The sequence below is a fragment of the Orycteropus afer genome, unplaced genomic scaffold, assembly GCF_000298275.1.
Source record: "Orycteropus afer afer isolate SDZICR_OR568_19922 unplaced genomic scaffold, OryAfe1.0 scaffold00040, whole genome shotgun sequence".
In the NCBI taxonomy this organism is placed as follows: domain Eukaryota; kingdom Metazoa; phylum Chordata; class Mammalia; order Tubulidentata; family Orycteropodidae; genus Orycteropus; species Orycteropus afer.
The window spans coordinates 729,773-755,330 of NW_006921627.1; the positions used below are offsets into that span (position 1 = coordinate 729,773).

General features: G+C 41.5%; 1 protein-coding gene across 1 annotated transcript; it reads right to left on the bottom strand.

Annotated features, from left to right (window-relative positions):
* Positions 1-1,835: 1,835 nt before the first annotated feature.
* On the bottom strand, positions 1,836-12,844 carry PEX26 (peroxisomal biogenesis factor 26). The gene is made up of 5 exons (XM_007937013.1): positions 12,618-12,844; positions 11,337-11,477; positions 9,995-10,290; positions 6,162-6,308; positions 1,836-1,939 (listed from the first exon to the last, which is right to left on the bottom strand). The coding sequence occupies exons 1-5, from the start codon at positions 12,842-12,844 to the stop codon at positions 1,836-1,838; spliced, it is 915 nt and encodes a 304-aa protein (XP_007935204.1).
* Positions 12,845-25,558: the final 12,714 nt, after the last annotated feature.

Sequence of the window (25,558 nt, forward strand, 5' to 3'; positions counted from 1 at the left end):
CTAGGGTCCTAAACAAAACTAGTTTCATGTTAGAGAAATTATCCTAAAGGAGGAGTCTCAAAAGTTAACTGCCTCCCTTTCTCTCCCCAGAGTTCTAAGCTCCATTTAAAAGACCATATCTAAAACCACACATTTGTTTCCTACAGAGTTGGAACACTCCCTAGGGATCTAATTATCCCAAGGACCTGTGAGTTTTATTTACTCTACTTATTTTCCTAAAAAGAAGTTGTTCACTTGTAACCCCTGAAAATCAACCAAGAAAAACCAAACCCAATGCCATCATGTCAATCTCAACTCATAGCAACCCTACAGGACAGAGTAGAACTGCCCCCAGAGGGTTTCGAAGGCTGTAAACCCTTACAGAAGCAGACTGCTACATCTTTCTCCTGAGAAGTACCTGGTGGGTTTGAACCACTGACCTTTCAGTTAGTAGCCAACTGCTTTAACTATTATACCACCAGGCCCCCTTAAACAAGGAAAAGACCTTCTATACTCTTGGCATCAACACTGACTGAGGTCCCAAGGTGGTGTGGTCTTGCTTGGCTGGCCTTCAGCTGCAGAAAGGACAGCCCCTATTGGAGACTTCCACAATCCTGACAGCACAGGGGTGCTTTGCCACATGTACTTGCATAGCAGCCTGTAAGATTCTGTGACAGGTGACAGAAAATGCAGAAACTACTTAAGCTGCTCAAATGCAAAGGCTCAAAGCCTACTCCTCCTCAGGTTTTACTGTTCACTGCCTGCAAATCTCCCATCTCCTCTCAGGCCAAAGTGAGCCCCACCCCCTCCAGGCATCCCTTCAAGCTCACCTGATTACCCAGTTCCATTTTCAGCTCCTTGGCCTCTGAGGCTGGCCTACTTCTCAAGGCCACACAAGTGGAAAAACTTGTGCATTATACAAACAATAGCACATAACTAGGACAACAGGACATAGAAAGGGGGAACATGCACCAGTGTGTACTAAGGAGGCAAGGATACAGGCAGAAGCTGTGGAACAGTCACTGGACAGAGTATAAAAATACTCCTGCTGGGCAGGAGGAGAGATTGGCAGTAGGGAAAGGGTAGGTAGAGATACTGAATGTAATAGAGCAGGACTTGGCAACTGACAACCTGGAAAACTGAACTGAAGACCAAGAGGCACTGAGCAAGATCACTTTACCCAGGGATAAGAGCTGAGCAGTCTCACTTTTGTTTTCGACAGTCAACTGGGTGGTTCTGGAAGCCATGCCCTGGGTCTGAACAGTGAGAGGCCTGAGCAGCTGCAGGACCACGGGAATGGTGCATTGATACATAACCAGACCAGATCTGCCGAGAGGAGCACAGGGGAGAAGAAAGAGGCCCTCGCAGGTTTCACTCTGGCTAACTAATGGCCTGATTTTCAGAGAGAGATTTTTCAAGTAAGTAAAAGGCCAAAGGTCACTCCATCAGGGTTTTTCTGAACTTTCAACTTCATTAACACTCGGACCTACAAAATCTACCCCTTGCCTTTGCCGATAAGATGGAATACTTTTCATGGGTGCACTGCCCCTTCCCAAACCTCTCTTTCCAAGGGGCCTCTAGGTGTAACGGGGCCTGTTTTAGAAGAGTTGTGCCCTCTGGTCCCACTTTGTTTCCACATTACCCACTAAAGCCAGGCAAAGTGGGGTGCACAGGGGAAGACATTCATGCAACAAGACACAGTTCAATTGACTGGGTCAGTTCTTTCTGGAAGTAGGCTGGTGCTACTCCCACAGAGGTCCGACCCCAACAGGGAATAGGCCACCATGGATGAATGACTCCGATTCTGTCGTGGCAGAGTGGGGAACGGAGAGATTGAGGTGAATGGGGCAGACCACTCAGTCCTGGACAGGAAGCTGGTAGAGGGGCGAAAACATGGCCTCCCGGATCCGATGGAAGATCTGAGCCAACTTGACCAGGAAAGGCAGGGAAGAAGGAGACGCTGCAGGGAAAAGGGAAGACTATCATCGTGAACATTCCTTCCTCACTCCCCTCATCCTCACTCAGTCCCATCTCCCACCCCTTGGAATCTTAGGATTATGCATAATTTTTTAAAAAATATCTTTATGCTTAACGTTATTTGCTCCTCCTCCCATACCCAACAATGAGGAACTTCATTTTCTCTAGGATATATCCTCTGGGATGTATTTTCTTCATTTGAGTTATTGTTGTTGTTGTTATGTGCCATCGAGTCAAACCTGACTCATAGCGACCCCTCCTTGGGTTTCCGAGGCAGTATCACTACGGAAGTAGGATTGCCCAACCTTCCTTCCGAGGAGTGGCTGGTGGGTTTGAACCACCAGCCGTCTGGTTAGCAGGCAAGTGTCTTAGCCACTATGCTACCAGAGCTCCCATTGAGTTATAGTGACTTTAAATTTGCTGAGAAAGAGATGCAAATTTATTATGTTTCAATCTAACTTTTATCAAAAAGTTAAAACAACTGATAACAGTGGCTCCTCTAGGAAGGTAAGTTTGGGCAGTTTTTGTACCTTAAAAGGTACAAAAATTTAAAAATTTTGAGTCACGTGACATTACTTATCTTCAGGATGTTGTTATTGATGTGAGCCACTGCATCAATTCTGACTCATAGTCATACCATGAGACAGAGCAGAGCCGCCCCACTGGATTTTCTTGGCTGTAATCTTTATGGGACCAGATCTCCAGATCTTTCTCCTGTGGAGCCACTGGGTGGGTTTGAATTGCCAACCTCTCTGTTAACAGCTGAGCACATAACTGTTGTGCCACCAGGGTACCTCATTTTTAATGTAAATTGTTTATATTTAAAAATAAAGTAAAATCTACTTCTGTGAAATTGGAACTAGGGTTTTCTTTTTTTAATTATTGATTTTTTTAAAAAAACGGGAGATACGTTTCTTTTTCCAACAGAAAAAAAGAGTGTTACATTTTTTAAAAAAGAGATCAACAATCAATCCTCCTTATATCTTTTCCACCAAAGTCTAGTTGCTGCCTTGTGCCCCTCCTGCCCCCCACCACTACCGCTGAGGCTAAGGACCCGTCAGGCCACGGCACTTCTGAAGAAGCTCTGAACAGCCTCAAAAACATGAAGTTCAAATGGCCCATGCCTTACCCACTTAGGACACTAGTGCTTATAAGGCTAATGCGCTTATAAGGGCCACACCAAAACTAAACCAAACCCACTGCAATCAAGTTGATCCCAACTCAAGCAACCCAAAGGGTTTCCAAAATTATAATATTTAAGGAAGCAAACCGACACATCTTTCTTCCACGGAGCAGCTGGTAAGTTTGAACTGCCAATCTTTCAGTTAGCAGCTGAGCCCTTATCTACTGCACTACCAGCATTTCTCAGAAGAACTATAAGAGGTTTCTAAATGTCTAGCAAGTCTTTCCAACAAAGGAGAAAGTCAGAGGTGAACAAGAATGAATACAAACTACCTGTAGCTTCCTGAAAGCTAGTGACTACTGAATAAAGCAAAGTGGTTCAGAGGGAACTGTCAGTGACCAGTGAGGCCACTGGAAGGACAAATTTGAGCTATGGAGCAAAAAAAAAAAAAAAGAAAGAAAGAAAGCTGGTTGAACAAGAGAAAAGGAAATAGGGAAGTTCTAAACATTAAATCAAGACATTTGAGTGGGGCCTAGAAACTTGGGCCTAAAACAGGGCTCACTTGCCCAGACCCAAGAAAGACCTAAGACCTCTTTGTCCTCTCAGCAGGGCAGCTCTCACCTCCGCTCAGGCTTCCTGAGCCCTCCCTGGAGGGCAGCAGAATTCAGCAGGGCAGTGTCTCTGAAATTTCATTTTTCAATCTGAAAAACACACACGTATTCTGAATCCTACTCCCTAATGTTGCCATGTTTGCTTGCACACAAACACAATGATAATTTTTTTTTCCTGAATTTTCTTATAAAATAAGCATCTGGTGTCTGCCTTAAGCGTTACGCTCTCTTGAGGACTATCTCTATGGGATCAAAGTGACAGCAGCAACTGAAAGATCAGACGAACCTTCAGGGACAGTGAGTTTATGTGACTGGGGGAGGAACAAGTCAGAAAAGGAGGGTGAGAAAGGTTGCACAACTCGAAGAAGGTATTCAGTGTCACTGAACCATGTATGTGGAAATTGTTGAATTGGTGTGTGTTCTCTTGTATGTATTCGCAACAACAACAATCAAAAATAATTATTTAAAAAAAAAAAAAAAGGCATCTGAGGGGAAAAAGACAGCAGAGACAAATTGTATGCCCTAGGGCTAGTCACTTTACCTCTCTGGATCTTAGGTTTCTCAACCAAAGAAAGAAAGAAAGAGAGAGAGAGAGAGAAGAAAGAGAAAAACAATGAAAGGACTAGAATATAAATTTTCCCCTCAGTTTTGAAAGTTATATAATTCTATTCTAACGTCATAAGAACAACGGAAATTAGATCATAACTCACATAGTAAAATATAAAATAATCTAAAAGTATGAGCTCCTAACCTTAGGCTCAAGGCTTACCTTTACAATCCTCAGGAAATAATCAGGTTGCTCCCACATATCACTTAGAGCTCCTTTCATTGTTACATAAACCAAAACCAAACCACTGCCATGGAGTTGAATCTGACTCACAGTGACCCCCACAAGGTTTCCAGGGCTGTAAATTTTTATGGAAATAGACTGCCTCATCTTCCTCCCATGAAGCAGCTGGTGAGTTTGAACCACCATCCTTCTGGTTAGCAGCTAAATGCTTTATCCACTGTACCACGAGAGGTCCTTTCAGTGTTACACAGTGAGCCAGAAAACAAACAATAAAAATATTTCAACAAGAGGAGGTTGTTAAATCAATTATGGAAGTTTCCATAAATTAGAATTATTTAGTCACGTGAAGCCATGTTTTAAAGAATATGTATGTTTCAGTTACCTAGTACCACTCTAACAGAAGTTACCACAAATGGGATGGCTTGAACAAACAGGAGTTTATTCTGTTACGGTTTGGAGGCTTTAAGTCCGAGTTCAAAGCGCCAGGCTCTTGGGGCTGGGTGAAAGCCCCTCGACCTTGGGCTTCAGCTCTGCCTCCTGTTCTCAGCCCACTGGAGCTAGAGGCTTTTCTTCACTCAGACAGCTACTGGCTGCTGAGGCTGATAAGCCCAAGGTTGACAAATAAAAAGGCGCAGTCCTGATGTTACCAAACCACTTGGCAGGCCATTAATTCAAGTCCATTGAAATTCCCAAGGTCGGCAAAGGCTGCTGAACAATGACACGGCTACATGCAGGGTTCAAGTGTGCCATAAGCTAGAGGCCATTACCCAAGGCTTCTCCTTATATACAGGAAGCAGACCACATCCCAAAGGCAGCTGCTGAGCAGCTCCCAGTAGATTCCACCATGGAGCTGATTGCCAGTCTCATCATGGGAAGTACTACATCCAGCTGCCCAGCCACTCAACCAGGCCCAGCCAAGATGACACATGACCTTAACTACCACAGTATCACACGCAAAACTGCTATAATATCCATATCCATAGATACAGATCAAAGTATAACCATTACAGTAGCAGATGGATAGGTGATTTATTTTCTTCTTCATGTGTCTCTATTTTCCACATATTCTAAAATGTATAAGTATTTCATTTAAAATTTAATATATTTAAACTAGCACTTAATTTTTTTAAGCATCATGGCAAAAAGTTTGTTTGTTTGTTTGTTTTTCCAAACTCTGGGGTTCTAGACACAAACAGTTAAACACTCAGCTACTAATGGAAAGGTTGGCAGTTTGAATCCACTCAGGGGCACCTCAGATGGAAAGCCTGGTGATCTACTTCCCAAAGGTCACAACCACTGAAAACACTATGGAGGGTAGTTCTACTCCACAACACATAGGATCACCCTGAGTTGGAATCAGTTCAACAGCAACTGATCTGGTAGTTAGAATTCACCCCTGGATAAAGCAGCCAAGTAACTCAGAGTCAATGTTCAGGAGTCCACAGGGTAAAACTCAAGAGCTGTTCTCATAGGTTCCAGGCCTAGTCTCCCCTTCCAGGTCAGGTCGACTCCCACGTGGGCCCAGCAATTTCTCCTTATAGAAGAGACTCAGAAAGAACTGGCACAGGAGGACCTCCATCCCCAATAGGGCTCTCTGTTGGGAGCTCTGAAAAGCACCTGCTCCCACTGGCCAGCCCCTGTTAACTGGAAGGGCAGGAAGGTGGCAGGCACTATCACTCACCTGGGTCAAACCTCACCACCAAGAGGCAGAGGATCAAGGCAGCCAGGAGGCTCTTTTTGAAGGGCAGTGAGAAGACATGGCTCACTGCAGAATCCCAAAGCCGGCGAAGCAACATCAGTACTGACAGGAACTTGTGGGAGGAGGAGTCTGGGCAGAAAGACAGAGCTTAACTTTAGGGTACGTCACAAGGATCAGCTCTCCTGATGCTGAACTTTGAGCTTGATTATAAGATTTGAGCAAAAGGAAATGAGACTCAAACACAACAGTCAGAACAGTTCACACATTGTGAAGAATGCGACATTGGTTCATGTGTTCATGCTCATGTTTAGAAACTGTTGAATGACAATCTAAACTGCTATGTAAACCTTCACCAAAAATAAAACATTATTGTTTAGATTGGAAAAAAAAAAAGAAATGAAACTCATGTAGCTAATTAAGGCTAATTAAGTAGTTCTAAGAGAATTCCAGAAGCTTCAAAAATGTTTTAAGGACAGTTAAGGAAATGTTTATATATTGGAGGACATTTTCTTTGTTGGTTACCAGGGGTGGGAGGGATGGGGAGGGAATGCTGTTAGATAGATAGAGATAAATATTGATTTGGGTGAAGAGAAGGGCAATGTACCAAATGTGAGTGACCAATATGGCAGCATTGAGGATGAGAAAGACAGAGAGAGTTACATGGGCATTACAAACAACAAATATGAACCCCTTTGTAAATACAATACTGAGTTGTTAATGAAAGCAAATATGGGTATAGGGACGGATAGATGGGTGAACAAGCTAAACAATTATGTATGTCTAAATGGAGAGTGTATCCAAGATCATATACAGGGTTGGCAGAAAATGGGCCTCTCGAAGAGTATGAAGGGATGGACACTGGGAGGAGGTAACTATGGGGAGGAAGTGGGAGGGGAGCTGCTGCATTGTAAATTTTGGTCAATGACATGAGACAAAGTATATGTGAACTGCTGTATGAAAAGTGAATTTACTCTGTAAATCTTCACCCAAATCCTAATAAAAAAAAAAATAAAAATAAAATAAAAAAATGTTTTAAGGACAGACTACATCACCAGAACATCACCTCTTAAGAAAGGACTCTGATAAACAACATCTACTCAGCTGAGCAAACCTGGCATATTTGGTGGGGTTTTGTTTTATCTTTAATGGGCTCATTAGACTAGTCGGGTTTTTTTTGTTTTGTTTTGTTTTGTTTTTTTAATTTCAGCCTAAGATCTGATATATGCATAGAACTACACAAAGCACTAGCTCTTGATCCTCATGCTAATGCAGGGAAGAAAAAAGCACCTAAAACATACAGTGAAGAATTCAAAAGTTTTGGATTGTAAATATAAACATGAACATTCTTGTTGTTAGGGGCCGTAAAGCTGACTTCAACTCATAGCAATCCCATAGACAGAGTAAAAATTCTCCATGGGGTTTTCTAGGCTTAAATCTTTATGAGTGTAGATCACCAGGTCTTTCTCCTGAAGAAGTGGGTTCAAACCACTACCTTCTGTTTACCAGCCAAGTGCTTAACCATTATGCCACGAGGGCTGCTTATGTCAACACTCCAAAAAGCAAAACCCTACCCCATTGCTGGCAAGTGGATTCCAACTCATAGTAACACTATAGGACAGGTACAATTGCCCCATAATGTTCCCAAGGTTGTAAATCTTTACAGAAGCAGCTGCCACATCTTTCTCCCACAGAGAGCCTGGTGGGTTCGAACCACCAACCTTTTGATTAGCACTTTAACTACAACCACTGAACCACCAGGCCTCCTTCATATGAACACTCAAAACAAAAAACCAAACTCACTGCCATTGAGTCACTTCTGACTCATAGCAATCCCCACTGGGTTTCCAAGGCTGCAAATCTTTATAGAAGCAGACTGCCTCATCTTTCTTCTGCAGAGCGGCTAGTGGGTTTAAGCCACTGACCTGTCAGTTAGCAGCCAAATGCCTCAACAACGACACCACCATCACTCCTTTCATGTGAACACTAACCAAACCAAAACCAAACTCACTGCCATCGAGTAGACTGGACTCATAGCAACCCCTCCTTGGGTTTCTGAGGCAGTAGCTCTAGGGAAGTAGATTGCCCAGTCTTCCTTCCGAGGAGTAGCTGGTGGGTTTGAACTGCCAGCCTTCTGGTTTGCAATAAAATGCTACCAACCCAAAAATAAGTGCTGCCCAGTCCTGACAGAACCACCTGAATTTGCCATCAAGTCCCTTTCCCTCATTCTTTCCTTCCCAGGAGGAGGAAGGGAAGAGAGTTTGGGCAGCCACAGATGATCCTGGAAGATGACGACCTGCTTGCAAAGATGTGATCCCATCTCAGCAGGTTCATGTTCTTAAGCACATAAAAACACTTTGGAGAAAAGGACTGAAAAGGATCAAAATCTCCCACTAGCTGAGGGTCTTTCTACAAAACAAAAGGAATTACACTTATACTACATGTTACCAGGAGTCCCTGGGTGGTACAAACAGTTAACACACTCAGCTGTTAACCAAAAGATTGGAGGTTCTAGTCCACCCTGAAGTGCATGGGAAGAAAGGCCTGGTGACCTACTTAAAAAAAAAAAAAAAAAAAAGTCAGCCATTGAAAACCCTGTAGAGCACAGTTCTACTCTGACACACATGGGGTCGCCATGAGTCAGAATCAACTTGACAGCAACTGGTTTGGACTGGCTTTATATGTTACCAAGACAAAAAAGCCAAGGATCAGGAGGTAAAAACTATCCAGAGAAAAATGTAAACTCAACATAAGGAAGAACTTCCTATAAAAACATCCATGGATGAAATGAGCTGCTTCAAGAGAGTCAACTTTCTGTCCTTGGAAGTTTTCAAGTATAGACTAGATGACCACTTGTGGGAAGGGAACTGAAAAGGATGTAAGGGTCAGAGGACGGGTCCAGAGTAGAAGACCTTTCAAGTGCCTCTGTAACAAACCCACCCCCACACCCACACTGACACCTGTGTATGTACCCCTTGTACGATGCTAGCTAGATAAATGATGTTGAGACTTGAAGTGGTTTTCCTATAGAAGCCATATTATAAAACTGCATCCTAATGGGCAGGAGTAGGGTGCCCCTGAAAAAAAAACAAACTTACTGCTGTCGAGTCAATTCTGACTCGTAATGATCCCGCCTTGGGCTTCCGAGGTGGTATCTCTACAGAAGCAGATTGCCCAGTCTGTTTTCTGAGGAGTGGTTGGTGGGTTTGAACCGCCAGCCTTCTGGTTAGCAGTCAAATGCCTAGGCACTACGCCACCAGAACTCCCAGAGCTGCCCCTGAAGGGTAAGTTATTAATCACAGAAGACACTCAAGAGTTTTAGTAAGTAAAGGACACTGGGCAGGGCAAACCCAAGCCAAAGATAAGTAATTTTTATCTCATAAGTCAAGTAACTAAGTTATCATCTTTGCTTCTTATTTTTCCTTTGGTTATCCCCAAGCTTATGTCAGCTGAGTCTATATTTGGGGCAGCATTCAAAGGAGGAGTAACATCCCACCCACGCCAGCATGGTAGAGGCAAGTGATCTAGTGAGAGAACCTCAAGGAGAAGGTGACTGATCAGACCCCAAAGAGAAGATGACTTTCGAGAGATCACAATCAAGCTTCTAAGACCCACCTACACCTCCCTACATGGAGATCCTCCCTCTGACAACTTCAGAGGGCTTTAGGGAACAACTGGACAGGTTGTTCATTCTGTGGTTTGGGAGTTGCTCATAAACAGCATGGTTCCCAAGCTCTCGATAATGTTGTAAGGGATGCCAGGTCCAGGGAAAGCCCACAACTCCACTTTACACAGACCAGAGAGAGATAATGTCCTACCTGCCTGGTTTGGCTCCTGGGCCTCCTCCGAGACTGGGTGTTCATGTCTCTGCTGTTGCCTGGCCATGTGAATGGCCTGGCGTGCATCCAGCCGCTGCTCTTCACCAAAGGCCGCAGAGCCCGCCACTAGCTCCTCAGCCTCTGATAAGCATCCCAGAGGCAGCAGTACCCGTTGCAGGTGAAGATCTGCCAAGAATCTGTATTCAGGAAGGCTGTGATTGTCTGGGTCTCTGAGCCAGGCACTGACCACATCCAGCATGGCTCCAGGCTCTTGCATTTTGCTGTATAAAAGAACACTGCAGCCCCAAATAACCAACCCCAAAGAAAGAACAGTCAGTTTTCCACTACTGATTCATTTCTCATAACCACTACATATCTCCTGTCCAAACCCTGTGTGTGTGTGTGTGTGTGTGTGTCCTCCAATCCCCATGGGATGCCAACATTGGTAAGAATTAGGAATTTTAGGAAGTATCAAGAAACTCTCTCAGTCAAGAACAGAAGGATATGGAATGTGTGGCTAATTGCTTCCATGAACAATTGCCTCCTTTGTCATGAGACCAGAAGAACTAGGTGATGCCCAGCTACTATTATTGAACATTTTGATCAAAGATTCTATAGAAGAATTCTGATCCAAAGTGTGGACATGCAAACAAAATTTCAAATTCTCATGGACTTCAGACTTTCTGGAGCCATGAAGGTTAGATGAACTCCTGGGATAATCTTTAAACCTTAAAACTGGAAATATCCCCTAAAGTCTTCTTAAAATTAAACAATAGTATAGCTTAACTGGTAAAAAAAAAAACTGCCTTGAACATTATGTCCTTTTAAGAACTATCTACATGAGATCAAATTGATGACAATAATTCAAAAAATTAGACTGCAAGTTTAGGGGATAGTTAATTAATGTTAACAGGGAACAACTCAGAAAAACAGTGAGAATGGTCACACAACTAGAAGAATGTAATTGGTGTCACTAAATTGTACACACAGAAACTATAACTGGTATGTTTTGCTGTGTATATTCTCAACAAAAAAAAAATAATACTTCAAACAAAAAAAGAAAAAAATCCTCTCAACTCTGGCCCGCCCCACATCTACCTACTTCACTCCTCCTATTTTCCATGCTCTGTCTCTTCCCCTTTTCCTCTACCCTATTCCTAAATTCTTCTTCCTCATCCTTTATTGCTTCTTTGAGATCTTCAAAAATAAAACTGGAAAATAATTATTTAGAGAGACAATGGTAGGGAAAGGGGAAAAGAAGAGCTATTAGGTACTAATTCAGAAGAGGACACGAACTCCCTTGTTCCTGAACTGATCTCATGAGTCAGCAACAAGGACCTACCATAGCTCTAGGACTTTGGGGGGTAGCTTTTCAGGGACCTGGTAATACTGAAGGACCCAGGAGAGGACTTCTTGCCACCGATCCATTTCTGCTAAGGCCTGGATCCCCACAACACACAGGGAACATTTCACCTCCAAGGAGCTGTCAGCAGAAAAACCAATTAATTGGTTTACAAGTGGTTCCCCTCCATTTCCACTTCCATGTGCACTCTTTCCCAGCCCCCAGCTCAGCAGCCTTCACCTCTATCCTACCCATTAGCACTCAGTGGGGACTCACTATTGGTCTTGTGACCCAGCAGAGAGAAACTGGCACTTTCTTCCATGAGTTAATAATTCTTGTACTGAATTATACATGTGAAGAATGTTGAAATAGCAAATATTTTGTTACATATACATTGACCACAATTAAAAAAAGAAAAAAAGCTTCCTGTAAATTCCTTAGGGGTAGATCAACTGTTGCCCAACACATGTCTTTGTATCCAGGTAAAATCAGGTGTCAATAAACAGGCAGGGTAATCCTGAAGGGTAATGACAACATCCAGCCCACTGTGTGGGTGGAAAGAGGCCTGGAGCTAAACCTTTGCCTTTAATGAAGAGATGGGGCCATTGAGCAAGGCTGAATGTGGAACTCCATACCTGGGTTTTTAGCACCACCTAGTGAGGTGCCTCCCAACACCCAGCATCACAGCCTTCAGCATTCACTGCAACAAGTTCTCACACAAACCCCCAAAACTCAGGCCAGGGATCTCCAGTTCATACCAACTCCCCAGTATGGCCTAAACAACTCTACCATCCACTCATGGTGCCCTCAACTGCCAGAAGAGGCTACTAGCAGGATAAAGGTTTTCTCAGGATGAATTCTTTAGTCGAGTCCTGCAAAAGGACCAGAGCATAAATCCTGCCCTGTCCCCTATTCCCCCTCATCAGCAAAGGTCAAGTGTGAACATTTTGGGGGTTATCTAGGAGAGGGTTTTCTCACCTGCTTACTGACATAAGGCTTACTACACATTCTACCACTGGTACATGGAGCTCCCCAGGGAGCAAAGAATTGGCTGTGGGGTTCCACTAAACTCTGTTACACGATTTAAACACGTCTTCATTATGCAGTGTCTCAGTTTCCTCTTCTGTGAATGGGTAAATGGTGAGCAACCCACCTCTCAGAAAGGAACCACTAATGAAAAAAGGTGTAAAGCTCCTTGTGAGCAATATCGAATGACAGAAATCCCGAGATTACGGAACTCTTCCCAAGAGCACCCGGAAATGAACTGAGCCTAGCACATACGTGCGGGCTTGCTCCTCAGCATGGGCAGAGGCCAGGTGCCCCAAGGCCCGCTCGCAGGTTTCCAGCGCCGCGCGGAAGTCCAGGTGCACCACCAAGAGGTCGGCCGCCTCCTCCAGTAGAACCATAGCCGGCGAAAGGGCTGGGGTGGTATGCACCGGCTCGCTGCTCCGGAGGGGACCCCCGAGGCCCCTGAGGGAGGCTGCAGATGTCGATGAATCGCTTTTCATAGCCAGCCTAGGCTCAGGGCAGTCTCAGACGTCAGGATGGGCCTAGGAGAAAAGGAAGAGTCCTCATATCCCCTGCCCACAGCTCTTGCCCAGGCTGATCCTTGCAAAAGGAAAGGGAAGGGGCTATATCTAAAGCTGTTTCAGCCTCAAAACAGCCCAGGAATCTGGGCAACCAGCTCACACCACGGATCTGCAGAATTGCTGCACCCCTGGAATACCTGGTTCTAGCTCCTCTGGCCCTAGGGCATGTCCCGGCACACCTTAACCCTGTTACGTGCAGGTCCAGGCTCCTTTTTATGAACACAAAAGACAACCTTCACTATTAGAACCGAGTTGACATCTTCTCTGCCGCAGAACCGCTGCTTCCTGGCGGCGCAGAGGACTCTGGGACTTGTAGTTCTCAGTCGCCCTCTTGACGTAAAAAGAGGATTTCATACTACAACCCCCAGCATGCCTCGCCCCTGGAATTGCCATTGTCAGGGGAGAAAAGAAACTGCAACAACCACTTCGGGATCTGGAAATAGGAGCAGATGGATTTTTAACAAAACTGAAGCTGTTTTTTGAAATGGAGTGGCCCCCTCACTAACAGGCTCCAGCTGAGGCCAAACAGAAGAAATTCTAGTAAAGGGGGTGAACTGAATGCACCCTTCTGAGTTTCTATGGGAGTGACGATTAGGACTTTAGGAGAGCAACCCAGGAAAGGTACTGAAAGCAAACAGCAGAGCTGACCATTTTTCCTTAGTGTGTCCTTCTTCCCAGTCCTGGCTCACATTTTGGGGGGTGGGGGAAAGTTGCTGTGGAGGCAATTCTGAGTAATAGTGATCCTGTACATGCCAGAGTATAGAACTGTACTCCCTCGGGTTGGTTTTTTGTTTGTTTCACTTTTATTGTGGTGAAAACATACAAGACATTCGCCAACATAACAACGTCCACATTTACAGCTCAGGGACATTGATGACATGTTTCGTGTTGTGCCCCCATTATTGTATCCTTTTTCAAAATATTCCACTGCCATTACATAAACTCAGTGCCACCCAAACAAAAACTTCCCCTTTCCCCCTCCCTTCTACCCCTCGTAACCATGAACAATCTCTGGTTTATATATATTTTTAAAACCTGTCTAGAAATTTTCCCTCCCCTCCCATTCCTTCCCATCTCTAGTAACCAACAAAGAAAGTTTCCTTATAAATTTTTCATTGACTTTTTACAATAGTGGACTAATGCAATATTTGTCCTTCTGTGATTGATTGATTTCGCTCAGCATAATGTCCTCCAAGTTCATCCACATTATGTGGTGTTTTGCAGATTCTACATTATTCTTTAGGGTTGCATAGTATTCCATTGTGTGTATGTACCACAATGTTAATCTATTCCTCAGTTGATGGCCACTTAGGTTGTTTCCATCTCTTTGCAATTGTGAATAGTGCTGCAATGAACATAGGTGTGCATATATCTGTTCATGTCTTGCTTCTCACTTCTTTAGGATATATACCTAGTAATGGGATTGCTGGGTCAAATGGTATTTCTATTTCCAACTTTTTAAGAAATTGCCATACGGATTTCTACAGTGGTTGTATCATCTTACAGTCCCACCAGCAGTGTATGAGAGTCCCAATCTAACCATATCCCTCACCAGCATTTGTTATTTTCTGTCTTGTTGAACTTTGCTGTTAGTGCTGGGGTGAGATGTTATCTCACAGTTGTTTTGAGCTCTGGTAGCATAGTGCCTAAGGCACTTGACTGCTAGCCAGAAGGTGGAGTTTCAAACCTACCAGCCACTCCTCAGAAGAAAGGTTGGTCAATCTACTTCCGTAGTGAAACGGCCTCGGAAGCCCAAGGAGGGGTCGCTATGAGTCCAACTCCATGGAACATAACAACAACAACAATGGCTAATGATCACGAACATATCTTCATGTGTTTGTTGACTGCCTGGATATCTTTCTTTCTGAAGTGTCTGTTCATGTCTTCTGCCCATTTTTTCATTGTTTGTCTTTTTCACGTTGAGGTGTTGGAGTTTTCTATGAATTTTAGAGATAAGGTCTTTGTCCAATATGTCATTGCTGAATATTTTTTCTCATTCTGTTGGTTGTCTTTTAGAGAAGTCTTTTGATGCATGTAAGAATTTAATTTTTAGAAGGTCCCAATCATCTAGTTTATCTTCTGCTGTTTGTGCATCTTGGGTTATGCTTGATAATCTATTTATGCCATAAATTAGGGCCCCTTCTTTTTCTTCGATGAATTTGATAGTTTTAGCTTTCACATTTTAAGTCTTTGATCCATCTGGAGTTAGTTTTTGTGTATGGTATGAGGTTTTAGTTGTCTGCAAATGTGTATCCGGTTTTATCAGCACCATTCGTGAAAGAGACTATCTCTTCCCCATAAAATAGATCTCAGCCCTTTGTCACCTTTGTCACAGATCAGCTGACCATAGGTCGATGGATCTATTTCTGGCTTCTCGATTCTGTTCCACTGGTCTGTGTGTCTGTCGTTGTACCAATACCAGGCTGTTTCGACAACTGTAGCTATATAGTAGGTTTTGAAATCTGGGAGTGTGAGACCTCCTACTTTGTTCTTCTTCAAGTACTTTGCTTATCCAAAGTCTCTTTCCTTTCCACATAAAATTAATGATTGGTTTTTCCATGTCTTTAAAGAATGTAGATGGAATCTGGATCAGGATTGCATTGAATGTATAAATTGCTTTGGGTAGTATTGACATTTTCACCAGGTTCAATCTTCCTATCCATGAGCATGGTATGTTCATCCAATTATGTAGCTCTTTTATAATTTCTTGAAGCAGCATTTTGAAGTTTTCTTTTTACAAGTCTTTTGTGTCACTGGTAAGATTTATTCCCAAGTATTTTATCTTTTTGGTAGCTATTATAAATGGTATTGATTTTTTCATTTCTTTTCAGAGACTTCCTTGCTGGTGTAGAGGAATCCAACTGATTTTTGCATGTTGATCTTGTATCTTGCCACTATGCTAAATCTTTCATTAAGTGGTTTTCTTGCTGAGTCTCTTGGGTTTTCTATGTATAGGATCATATCATCAGCAAATAAGGATGGTTTTACTTCTTCCTTACCAATTTGGATGCTTTTGATTTCCCTTTCTTGCCTTATTAACCTGGCTAGAACTTACAATACAATGAAGAGAAGTGGAGATGGAGGACATCCTTGTCTTATTCCTGTTCACAAGGGGAATAGTTTCAGTCTCTCTCCATTGAGAATAATGTTGGCTGTTGGTTTTGCATATATGCCCTTTTATGTTGAGGAATTTCCCTTCTATTCCTGTTTTTCTGAGAGTTTTTATCAGGAATGGGTGTTGGATTTTATCAAATGTTTTTTCTGCATTGATTGATTTGATCATGTGGTTCTTTTCCTTTGTTTTATTTATGGGATGGATAACATTGGTTGTTTTTCTAATGTTGAACCATCCTTACATACCTGTTATGAATCCCACTTGCTCATGATGTGTTATTTTTTTGATGTGTTGTTGGAGTCTATTGGCTAGGATTTTGTTGAAGATTTTTGCTTCTATATTCATGAGGAATATTGGTCTGTAGTTTTCCTTTTTAGTGATGTCTTTGCCTGGTTTTGGTATCAACACTATGCTTGCTTTGTTAAATGAATTAGGAAGGATTCCATCTTTTTCTATGTTTTGGAATAGTTTGAAGAGGATTGGTGTCAGTTCTTCTCTGAATGTTTGGTAGAATTATCCGGTGAAACCGTCTGGGCCAGGACTGTTCTTTTGTTGGTAAGCTTTTTATGACCTGTTCAATTTCTTCTTTAGTTATGGATCTGTTAAAATTTTCTACCTCAGTCTGTGTTAGTTTAGGGTGGCATAGTGCCTAAGGCATTTGACTGCTAACCAGAAGGCTGGAGGTTCAAACCCACCAGCCACTCCTCAGGAGGAAGATTGGGCAATCTACTTCTGTAGTGATACCACCTCAGAAACCCAAGGAGGGGTCGCTATGGGTTGCGTCCGACTCGACGATGTTGAGTTTGGTTTTGGTTTTTGGAGTGTGTTTCTAGAAATCTGTCCATTTCTTCTAGGTTTTCAAATTTGTTGGAGTACAGTTCTTCGTAGTATCCTGATACTATTCTTTTTATTTCTGTTGGTTCTGTTGTGACATCACTCCTTTCATTTTCTTTATTCATGTTATTTACATCATCTCCATCTTTTCCTTTGTTAAGTTTGTCAGTGGTTTATCAATTTTATTAATCTTTTCAAAGAACTAACTTATATTCTTGCTGATTTTTCCCATTGTCTTTCCATTTTCTGTTTCATTTATTTCTGCTCAAATCTTTATTACTTCTTTTCTTCTGGTGAATGTAGGCATTTTTTTGCTGCTCTTTTTCTAATTGTTGTAGATGTTGGGTTAAAGTATTGGTTTCAGCTCTCTCTTCTTTTTTGATGTATGTATCTACTGTTATAAATTGGCCTCTAATCACTGCTTTTGCTATGTCCCAAAGATTTTGGTATGTTGTATTTCCATTCTCATTTGCTTCAAGGAATTTTTGAATTTCATTTTTTATTTCTTCTATTACTCAGTCATTTTTGAGGAGGGTGTTATTCAATTTCCATGTGTTTGCTCTTTTACCATTGGTCTTCCCAGTTTTATAGCATTGTGATCTGAGAAGAAGCTTTGAAGTATTTCCATGTTTGTAAATTTATCGAGGATGCTTTGTGGCCTATGATCTATCCTGGAGAATGGTCCATATGCGCTGGAAAAGAATATGTATTTTGCTGTTGTTGGGTGAAATGCTCTGTAGATGTCTATAAGGTCAAGTTGGTTGATTATGTTGCTTAGTTCTTCTGCACCTTTGTTGAGTTGCTTTCCAGTTGTTCTATGTCTTATTGAAAGTGGTGCATTAAAGTCTCCTACTATTACTGTGGAGTCATCTATTTGTCTTTTCAAATTCTATTAAAGTCTGATTTATGTATTTTGGGGCTCTTTTATTGGGTGCATAGATATTTATTATGATTGTGTCCTCCTGTTCAATTGATCCTTTAATCATTATATAATGTCCTTCCTTGTCTCTTATGGTCATTTTTGTCTTAAAGTCATTTTATCAGGAATTAATATTACCACTTCTGCCCTTTTTTGGTTGCCATTTTTTGGTATATCTTTTTCCAACCTTTAATTTTTAGTCTATTTTTGTCTTTATGTCTAAGGTGAGTCTTATAGACAGCATATTGATGGGTCATGTATTCTTATCCAGTCTACAACTCTCCATCTCTTGAGTGGTAAATTTACTCCCATTGATGTTCAGTGTAATTATTGACAAGTATGCATTGATTGATGCCATTTTGTTATGTGATTTTTCATGGTGCTACTGAGTTCTTTGTTTCATATAATTTTCTATGCTGAGCTCATTTTGTTTATGAATCATGTTATCATCTCCTTCATTGCTATTATTTTAGTATTTGCTAAATATTTGTACTTGTCTTCTATTTTACTTTGATGTGAAGGTTTATTATTTTTCTTTGAGGTTACCCTGTGATTTATTATTTTCTTCCCAAGTTTGAAACAGTCTGTTCTATCTTGCAATTGCCTTGACTTCCTCACCATTTAGAAGTTCCATAACTACATTATTTCATCTCTCTGTTTGGTTTTTAGTTGTCCTCATTTACCAATTGATGGCTCCAGTTCCCTGTTTACAGTCTTGTAAGATTATTTTACTTTGGATAGTTCTATAACTGGGTTGGTTTCTGGGTTATGTCATCATGTGTGTTAATTGCCGGTTGTTGTTTGCTGTTGTTGGTTCTCTATCAGAAGGACTCCCTTTAGCATCTCTTGTTAGGTTGGTCTGGTTTTAACAAATTCCCTTAATTTCTGCTTATCTGGAAATCTCCTAATTTCACCTTCTTATCTGGGGGACAATTTTGGTGGGTATATAATTCTTGGATGGAAATTTTTTTCTTTCAGAGTTTTATATATATCATCCCATTGCCTTCTCATCTGCATGGTTTCTGCTGAGAAATCAGAGCTTAGTTTTATTGGTTGCCCATTATAGGCAACTTTTATGTTTTTCCTGTGCTGCTTTCAGGATTCTTTTTTTGTCGTTGGTTTTGGTGAGTTTGATCATGATATGTCTTGGAGATTTTCTTTTGTTATTTATATAATCTCCTTCTTTTCCTTTGTTAAGTTTGTCAATTTTGTTTGGAGTTTGTTGAACTTCTTGAATGGGTATATTCTTGTCTTTCCTCATATTAGGGAAATTCTCTTCCAACAAATCTTCAACAATATCTCTGTGGTTGTATTTGTCCCTTCCTGTTCTGGAATTCCAATTACATGTAGGTTATTCCTCTTAATGGTATCCCACATGAATCTTAGGCTTTCTACATTGTGTTTTGATGGTTTTTTTTTTTTTTTCTGCTCAATCCCTTAACACAGTAGTATTGAGATATTTGTCTACAATCTCATTAATTCTGTCTTCCATTGACTCGATTCTACTCTTTGCCCATTTGATGTGTTATCTATTTCTGAAAGCTTAGTGTTAATCTTCTGGATTTCTATTTTCAGTTTGTCAATTTGTTCTTGTATTGTTTTCCTAAATTGTTCTAGAGTTGTGTCTGTGTTTTCCTTAATTTTGTCAGTGTTTTCCTTGATCTGTCTCTCAATCTATTGAAAAAAAGCAAAACCAAACTCACTGCCTTCAAGTCAAATTTGACTCATAGCAACCTCTCCTTGGGTTTCCAAGGTGGTGTCTCTACAGAAGTAGATTGCCAAGTCTTCCTTCTGAGGAGTGGCTGGTGGGTTTGAACCACCAGCCTTCTGGTTAGCAGTCAAACGCCTTAGGCACTGCACCACCAGAGCTAAAGTAGTATTAGTCTTTTGAATTCCTTATCAGAGAATTCCAATGCTGTTTCTTCCTCAGGGATGTTTTCTGAGGTTGTATCCTGGTCCCTTGTTTCTACTACTTTATCTTGCTTCTTTGTGTGGGCTTCTTTGTGATGATCTGTTGTATTAATTTGTGTTGTATATTGGTGTGATTGCCCAAGATTTTTTTTTTTTCCTTTATTTTGTTTTGATATATCTGTGTGAGCAGGGTACTGTGCTCCTCTTCACTTGTTAGCACATAGGCACTCACCACCTGTATCCTGGTGGGTGTAATAGAAAATGAGAGCATGTGCACAGATCTCTGTTAGCTGTTCATAAAGAGCAGTTGAGATTGAGTTGAGCTGGTATCAGCCACCATCTATTATTAGTCAGTTGCTACAAAAGCAAGAGGTGACCCTCACTCAGTGGGTGGGGCTACAGGAGGTACAGGAATGGTTGGGTTGGGTTGGAACAGTTGCTGTGTTCAACTCAGACAAAAAAATACCCAAAAAATTAAAACAAGAAAAAAAAATTCAAACTGCATAAACAAACCAGAACAATCGCAGAAAACAAATGCAATAAATGAGAAGGAAAATTTCCAAAATATATTAACAAAGGATAAAAGAATAATAATGAGAAAAAGAGGGAAAAACAAGCCACAGTATCTGGGGAAGGAGGAATGAGAGAAAAAGTAAGAGTAAAAGAATAGAAAAGAAAAAGTGGGAAAACTGCAAAAGGAAAAACAAGGGATGGAAAGAACCAAAAGAAAGAAGAAAAAGGAACCAGGAAAAGGGAATTTTAAAAAAAGAAGAAGAAAAAAAAAAAAAAAAACCAGGAACCATGGACAAGAAGGAGGGGAGGAAGAAAGGAAGATAAAAAGAGTAATTTAAAAACAGTCAAAAACAAAACTGTGAGGGGTGGGGCACGGCACCCAGGCTCTGTCAGGGCGTAGACTGGGATGAAATTCCTGCTGGTCAAGAAGATGGGTGGAGGTGGGGGATGGCCACACCTCTGTTCACCAAGAGTATATGAAGTATCAGAGTAACAAGGGGAATATTGCATATTTCCAGTCGTCAGTCTCCTGTGCAGCTGCCCTGTTGTCCTCAGCTAGTGGAGCCTACTCCTATGTCACTATCCAGGTAAAAACACCACTTGCAAGCATTCAAAATGGCTGCACCTTCAGGACAGCTGCTGCAGTCCACAGGTCTGTTTGTCTCCTTCTTCACTGTTTTCCTTTCTGGTTGTCAGGCACCAATGCAGTCCTTACTCATGCAGTTTTTAGTGAGCAGAGTTGATTCTTAGGTTGCTACCGGGAAATATTCAAAATGGCTATGTCCTCAGGATGGCCGGCACTCCGCAGCTCTATTTGTCTCCTTACTCACTGTTTTCATTCATGTTCTTCTACCAGTTGGTATTTAATCCATTTCCTTATCTTTGCCTTCAAAGCTCAGGGTTCCAGGGTTGTCTTCTGTATCAATTTCAATTGGTTTCTCATTGCTTTGTTGCAGAGGGTCTGTGTAGCTTGTCTGCCTATTCCACCATCTTGCCAGAACTCTCGAACTGTACTCCATAGTGTTTTCAGTGGCTGATTTATTGAAAGTATATTGCCAGGCCTTTCTTCCAAGACACCTCTGGGTGGATTTGAACTGTCAACCTCTAACCTTTCAGTTAGCAGCTGGGGGTATTAACCATTTAGGACTCCTGGCTATTAAAGGGTTTGGCATCATGCTAAATGCTTTGTATGCGATCTTTGCATTATCTCATTTTACAGGTGAGGGAATTGAAGCTTATTTAAATCATAAAAAAAGAAGAAGAAGAAGTAGGCTTATTTAGATAAGTAGAGCTTATTTAAATCATTTGCTGAAGGTCTCACAATGCGTGACAAAAGCAAAGTCAAACCAAATCCTTTTTAGTTCAGAGGCTCATGTATTCAATCACTATTCTGTTCTGCAGAGATAAAACTAATTCTGTGCTTCCATTCAGGGGATGCACAGTCATTACATAAGCAAATTATATAAACTCATTGGAGCTTCATTGTCTCATATAAAATAGGGACTTTGTGAAAAATAAAGTCATATTGTGGTTAATGCAATTAATAAAGTATTGGAGCAGATTATCTATTCATTACGTTGTAGTTATAATAATAAATAATTTTACATATATACATAAATGGCATTTATTATTATATGCTGTGTTTCACTCAGGCTTTGGGGAGCCTCTAAAGTTTATCCTAAGCCCTCTTATTTTAGGTTCTCCCCAGTTCCCTGTCTTTTTTTTATTATTATTACTTTATTGTGATTTGGGTGAAAGTTTACAGAGCAAATTCATTTCCCATGCAGCAGTTCATACACATTTTACTTCATGACATTGACTGCAACTCCCGACAATGTAACAGCTCTCTTCCCACTTCCTCCCTATAGTTACCTCTTCCCTGTGTCCTTCTTTCCTATGCATTCCTGCCCCCTGAGCTATCCCGCTGTACAAATACTGCCCTTCTGTTCTCCCATGATTGACCATTGATCATTCTAAGGAGTGTATCTACCTGATGTAAATGTTCACTCTCTATGCCTGTCTGTTGCTTGGCTAGAAGCCATGGGAGTGAGTTCAATTATAGACCTGAAGGGTAACAAGGGGCATTAGTCTCAGGAGTCTCACCAGGCTCCATCAGACCAGGAAACCTGTTCTTTTTATATGTTTGAGTTTTGTTCCACATTGTTCTCCCACTCTATCCAAGATCTCCTGCACTAATTCCTTTCCAAGTGGTTGACGGTGTTAACCAGACACCATCTAGTTCTTCTGGTCTCATGATCCTATAGACTGAGGTTCTCATGGTCCACTGATCCCTTGGACTGATTGTTTCTGTGCATCTTTAGTTTTCTCCAATTCCCTATCTTTTGATCTCTTTTCCTAAAGCTTCTCTAGATTCCTTTGCTCCCTTAGTGATTCTGTTAGGCCAAACACAGGGTAAGTACCTACTCACGTTATAGATCCCCTTCCCTTGATGTCAGGCATGAACACACCCATCTGCTGGGATTTTGGCTCTCTGCAGAAAGTCCTCATGCAAAGCTAAGGCAGGAATGTCAAATCTGTCAGGCTCAGAGGAAGGAGAAGTATGGACCCTATAACCATAAAGCCAGGACTTCACTTAGTTCACAAATATTTATTGAACATCTACTAGGTACAAGGCACTCCTCTAGGCATTAGGGATTCCACAGTGAATGGAAGAGGCAATAGTTCTGCCTTTCTGAAGCTTGCATTTTTGTGAAAGAAAACAGACAATAAAAAGTAAGTATGTAGCTCTCTCTCCCTTTCTCACTATTATGTGTGCGGCCAACTTGCATCCTCACCATGTCTTCTCACAAAACTTTCAGGATCAGGAGATTCCTAGCCAAGAACCAAAAGCAGAATCATCCTATCACCCGCAGTGGATTTGAATGAAAATTGGTACTAAAATCAGGTGCACCTCTAAGAGGAGACATTAGGCAAGAACCAAGCTGAGTCTATAGTTCACACTCGTATTTATGCTCTATCAAGTTCACTAGCATCTTATCACATCAATGTGGAAATTTTACCACTATCTAGCTAAATGAGTATGTTTCTGGTTTCTTCTTTTGTTTTATGCTTCTGCATTAGTAGGTTGGTTCAGTAATAACAAGTGAGAGCTTGTATTGAAAAAAAGAAGAAGAAAAGTAAGCAAGTAAAACATGTAGGAACTAAGGAGAAATAAAATTAAGTAGAGAAGAGGAATTGGAAGTGGCAACAATGGAGGGGAGAGGAGGTATCTAACTTTGTTTTCTAGCAGCAAGTCCAGGGGCAGAGCAGAGCAGAGAGATAACAACATGGCCCCTTGTGCTCAGGACTAGCCCAGATCTGTGGGGTCACTATTCATTTTGGAACCCTGCCCTTGGAAACAACAAATTTTCAAGTTACTCCTGAGGAGCTCCACCCTATGTCCCTCTTCTTCACTCTCATTCACCCACAGAAAACTCCAAAGGCAAAACAGAGAATCCTGGAAAGAGTGAATCAGTCCTAAGACTGAGGTTACAAAAATGTTTAATCAGCTCTGTTTCAGATTTGACATTAGATAGTGAAGATCATTAGTACTAACATAATTATTGTTTAGAAAGGGGGAAAAAACAGCTGTTACATATCTCCAAAGAAGATACACAAATTGTCAATAAATACATGAAAAAATGTATTGTTGGTTCTCTATCAGAAGGACTCCCTTTAGCATCTCTTGTTAGGCTGGTCCGGTTTTAACAAATTCCCTTAATTTCTGCTTATCTGGAAATCTCCTAATTTCACCTTCTTCTCTGGGGGACAGTTTTGGTGGGCATATAATTCTTGGTTGCTCCCTGGAGATAAGTCAATCCTGCCTCGTTGTTGCTGTGTGCCTAACACATAGGACAGAGTGAACTGCCCCACAGGGTTTCCTAGGCTCTGGTGGCACAGTGGGTAAGGCATTTGGCTGCTAACCAGAAGTGAAAGTTCAAACTACAAGCCACTCTATGAGATGAAGATGAGGCAATCTACTTCCATAAAGATTTACTGCCTTGGAAAAACAATGGGGGTCACTATGAGATAGAATTGACTTGATGGCAGTGGGTTTGGTTTAGTTTGGTTTAATCTTTATGGGAGCACATCTCCTAGTCCTGGATACCTTTCTTTGGAATGGACACAAAAAATGATCTCTTCTAGTTGGTTGGCCAGGTAGCTGCCAGATAGCCCTGAGGGACTCATATTCAGGCATTATATCACACAATGTGCTATTGCTATTTATAACATTTCCACTGGGCAATTTTTTAGAAGTAAATTGCCAGCTCCTTCCTCCTAGTCTGCCTTAGCCTGGAAGCTCTGCTGAAACCTGTTCTCCTTGGATGACCCAGCTGGTGTTTGAAATACTGGTGAGATAGCCTCCAGCCTCACAGCAATACACCAGCCATCACAGAATGACCAACTGACAGATGAATGGTGGAATAATCATCTTAGCAGGTGGGAAGTGATATCTCATTGTGAGTTTGCATTTCCCTAACATTATATCACACATTGCGACCCTGGTGGTGCAGTGACTAAGCACTTGGCTACTAACCAAAGGTCAGTGGGTTGGAACTTACCAGCTACTCCATGGGAGAAAGATGTCACAATCTGTTTTCATAAAGATTACAGCCTTGGAGAACCCATTGGGCAGTTCTACTCTGTCCTATAGGGTCATTGTGTGTCAGAATGATGGCATGGTCAGTATCATTAATATCACACACAAGAAAAATTGTGCTGAAGATAATCCAACTATGGTTGCAGCAGTAGATCAAAAAGGAGCTGCCAAAAATTCAAGCTAGATTCAGAAGAGGACCTGGAATGAGTGATAGCATTGCTGATGTGAGATGGATCTTGGCTGAAAGCAAAGAATACTAGAAAGATGTTTACCTGTGTTTTATTGACTATGCAAAGGCATTGGACTGTGTGAATCATACAAATTATTGTTTTCCAATTATTCCCATGACAAAGAATGGGAATTCCAGAACAGTTCATTGTGCTCACAAGAAACCTGTACATATACCAAGAGGCAGTCATTTGAACAGAACAAGGGGATACTGTGTGTTTTAAAATAAGCAAAGGTGTGCATCAGGGTTATATCCTTTCATCATACTTATTCATTCTGTATGTTGAACATATAATCTGAGAAGTCAGACTATGTGAAGAACATGTCATCAGGATTGGAGGAAGACTCACTAACAACCTACAATGTGCAAATGACACAACCTTGCTTGCTGAAAATGAAGAGGTCTTAACGCATTTACTGATATGGATCAAAGACTACAGGCTATAGATTACACCTCAACACAATGAAAACAAAAACCCTCACAACTGGACCAATAAGCAACATCATAATAAA

Coding starts and splice junctions, on each gene's coding strand:
- PEX26 (XM_007937013.1), bottom strand. CDS start 12,844: ATGAAAAGCGATTCATCGACATCTGCAGCCTCCCTCAGGGGCCTCGGG. Junction 10,291..11,336: donor CCCAAAGTCCTAGAGCTATG/GTAGGTCCTTGT, acceptor TTGGGGCTGCAG/TGTTCTTTTATACAGCAAAA. Junction 6,309..9,994: donor CCAGGAGCCAAACCAGGCAG/GTAGGACATTAT, acceptor CTTTCTGCCCAG/ACTCCTCCTCCCACAAGTTC.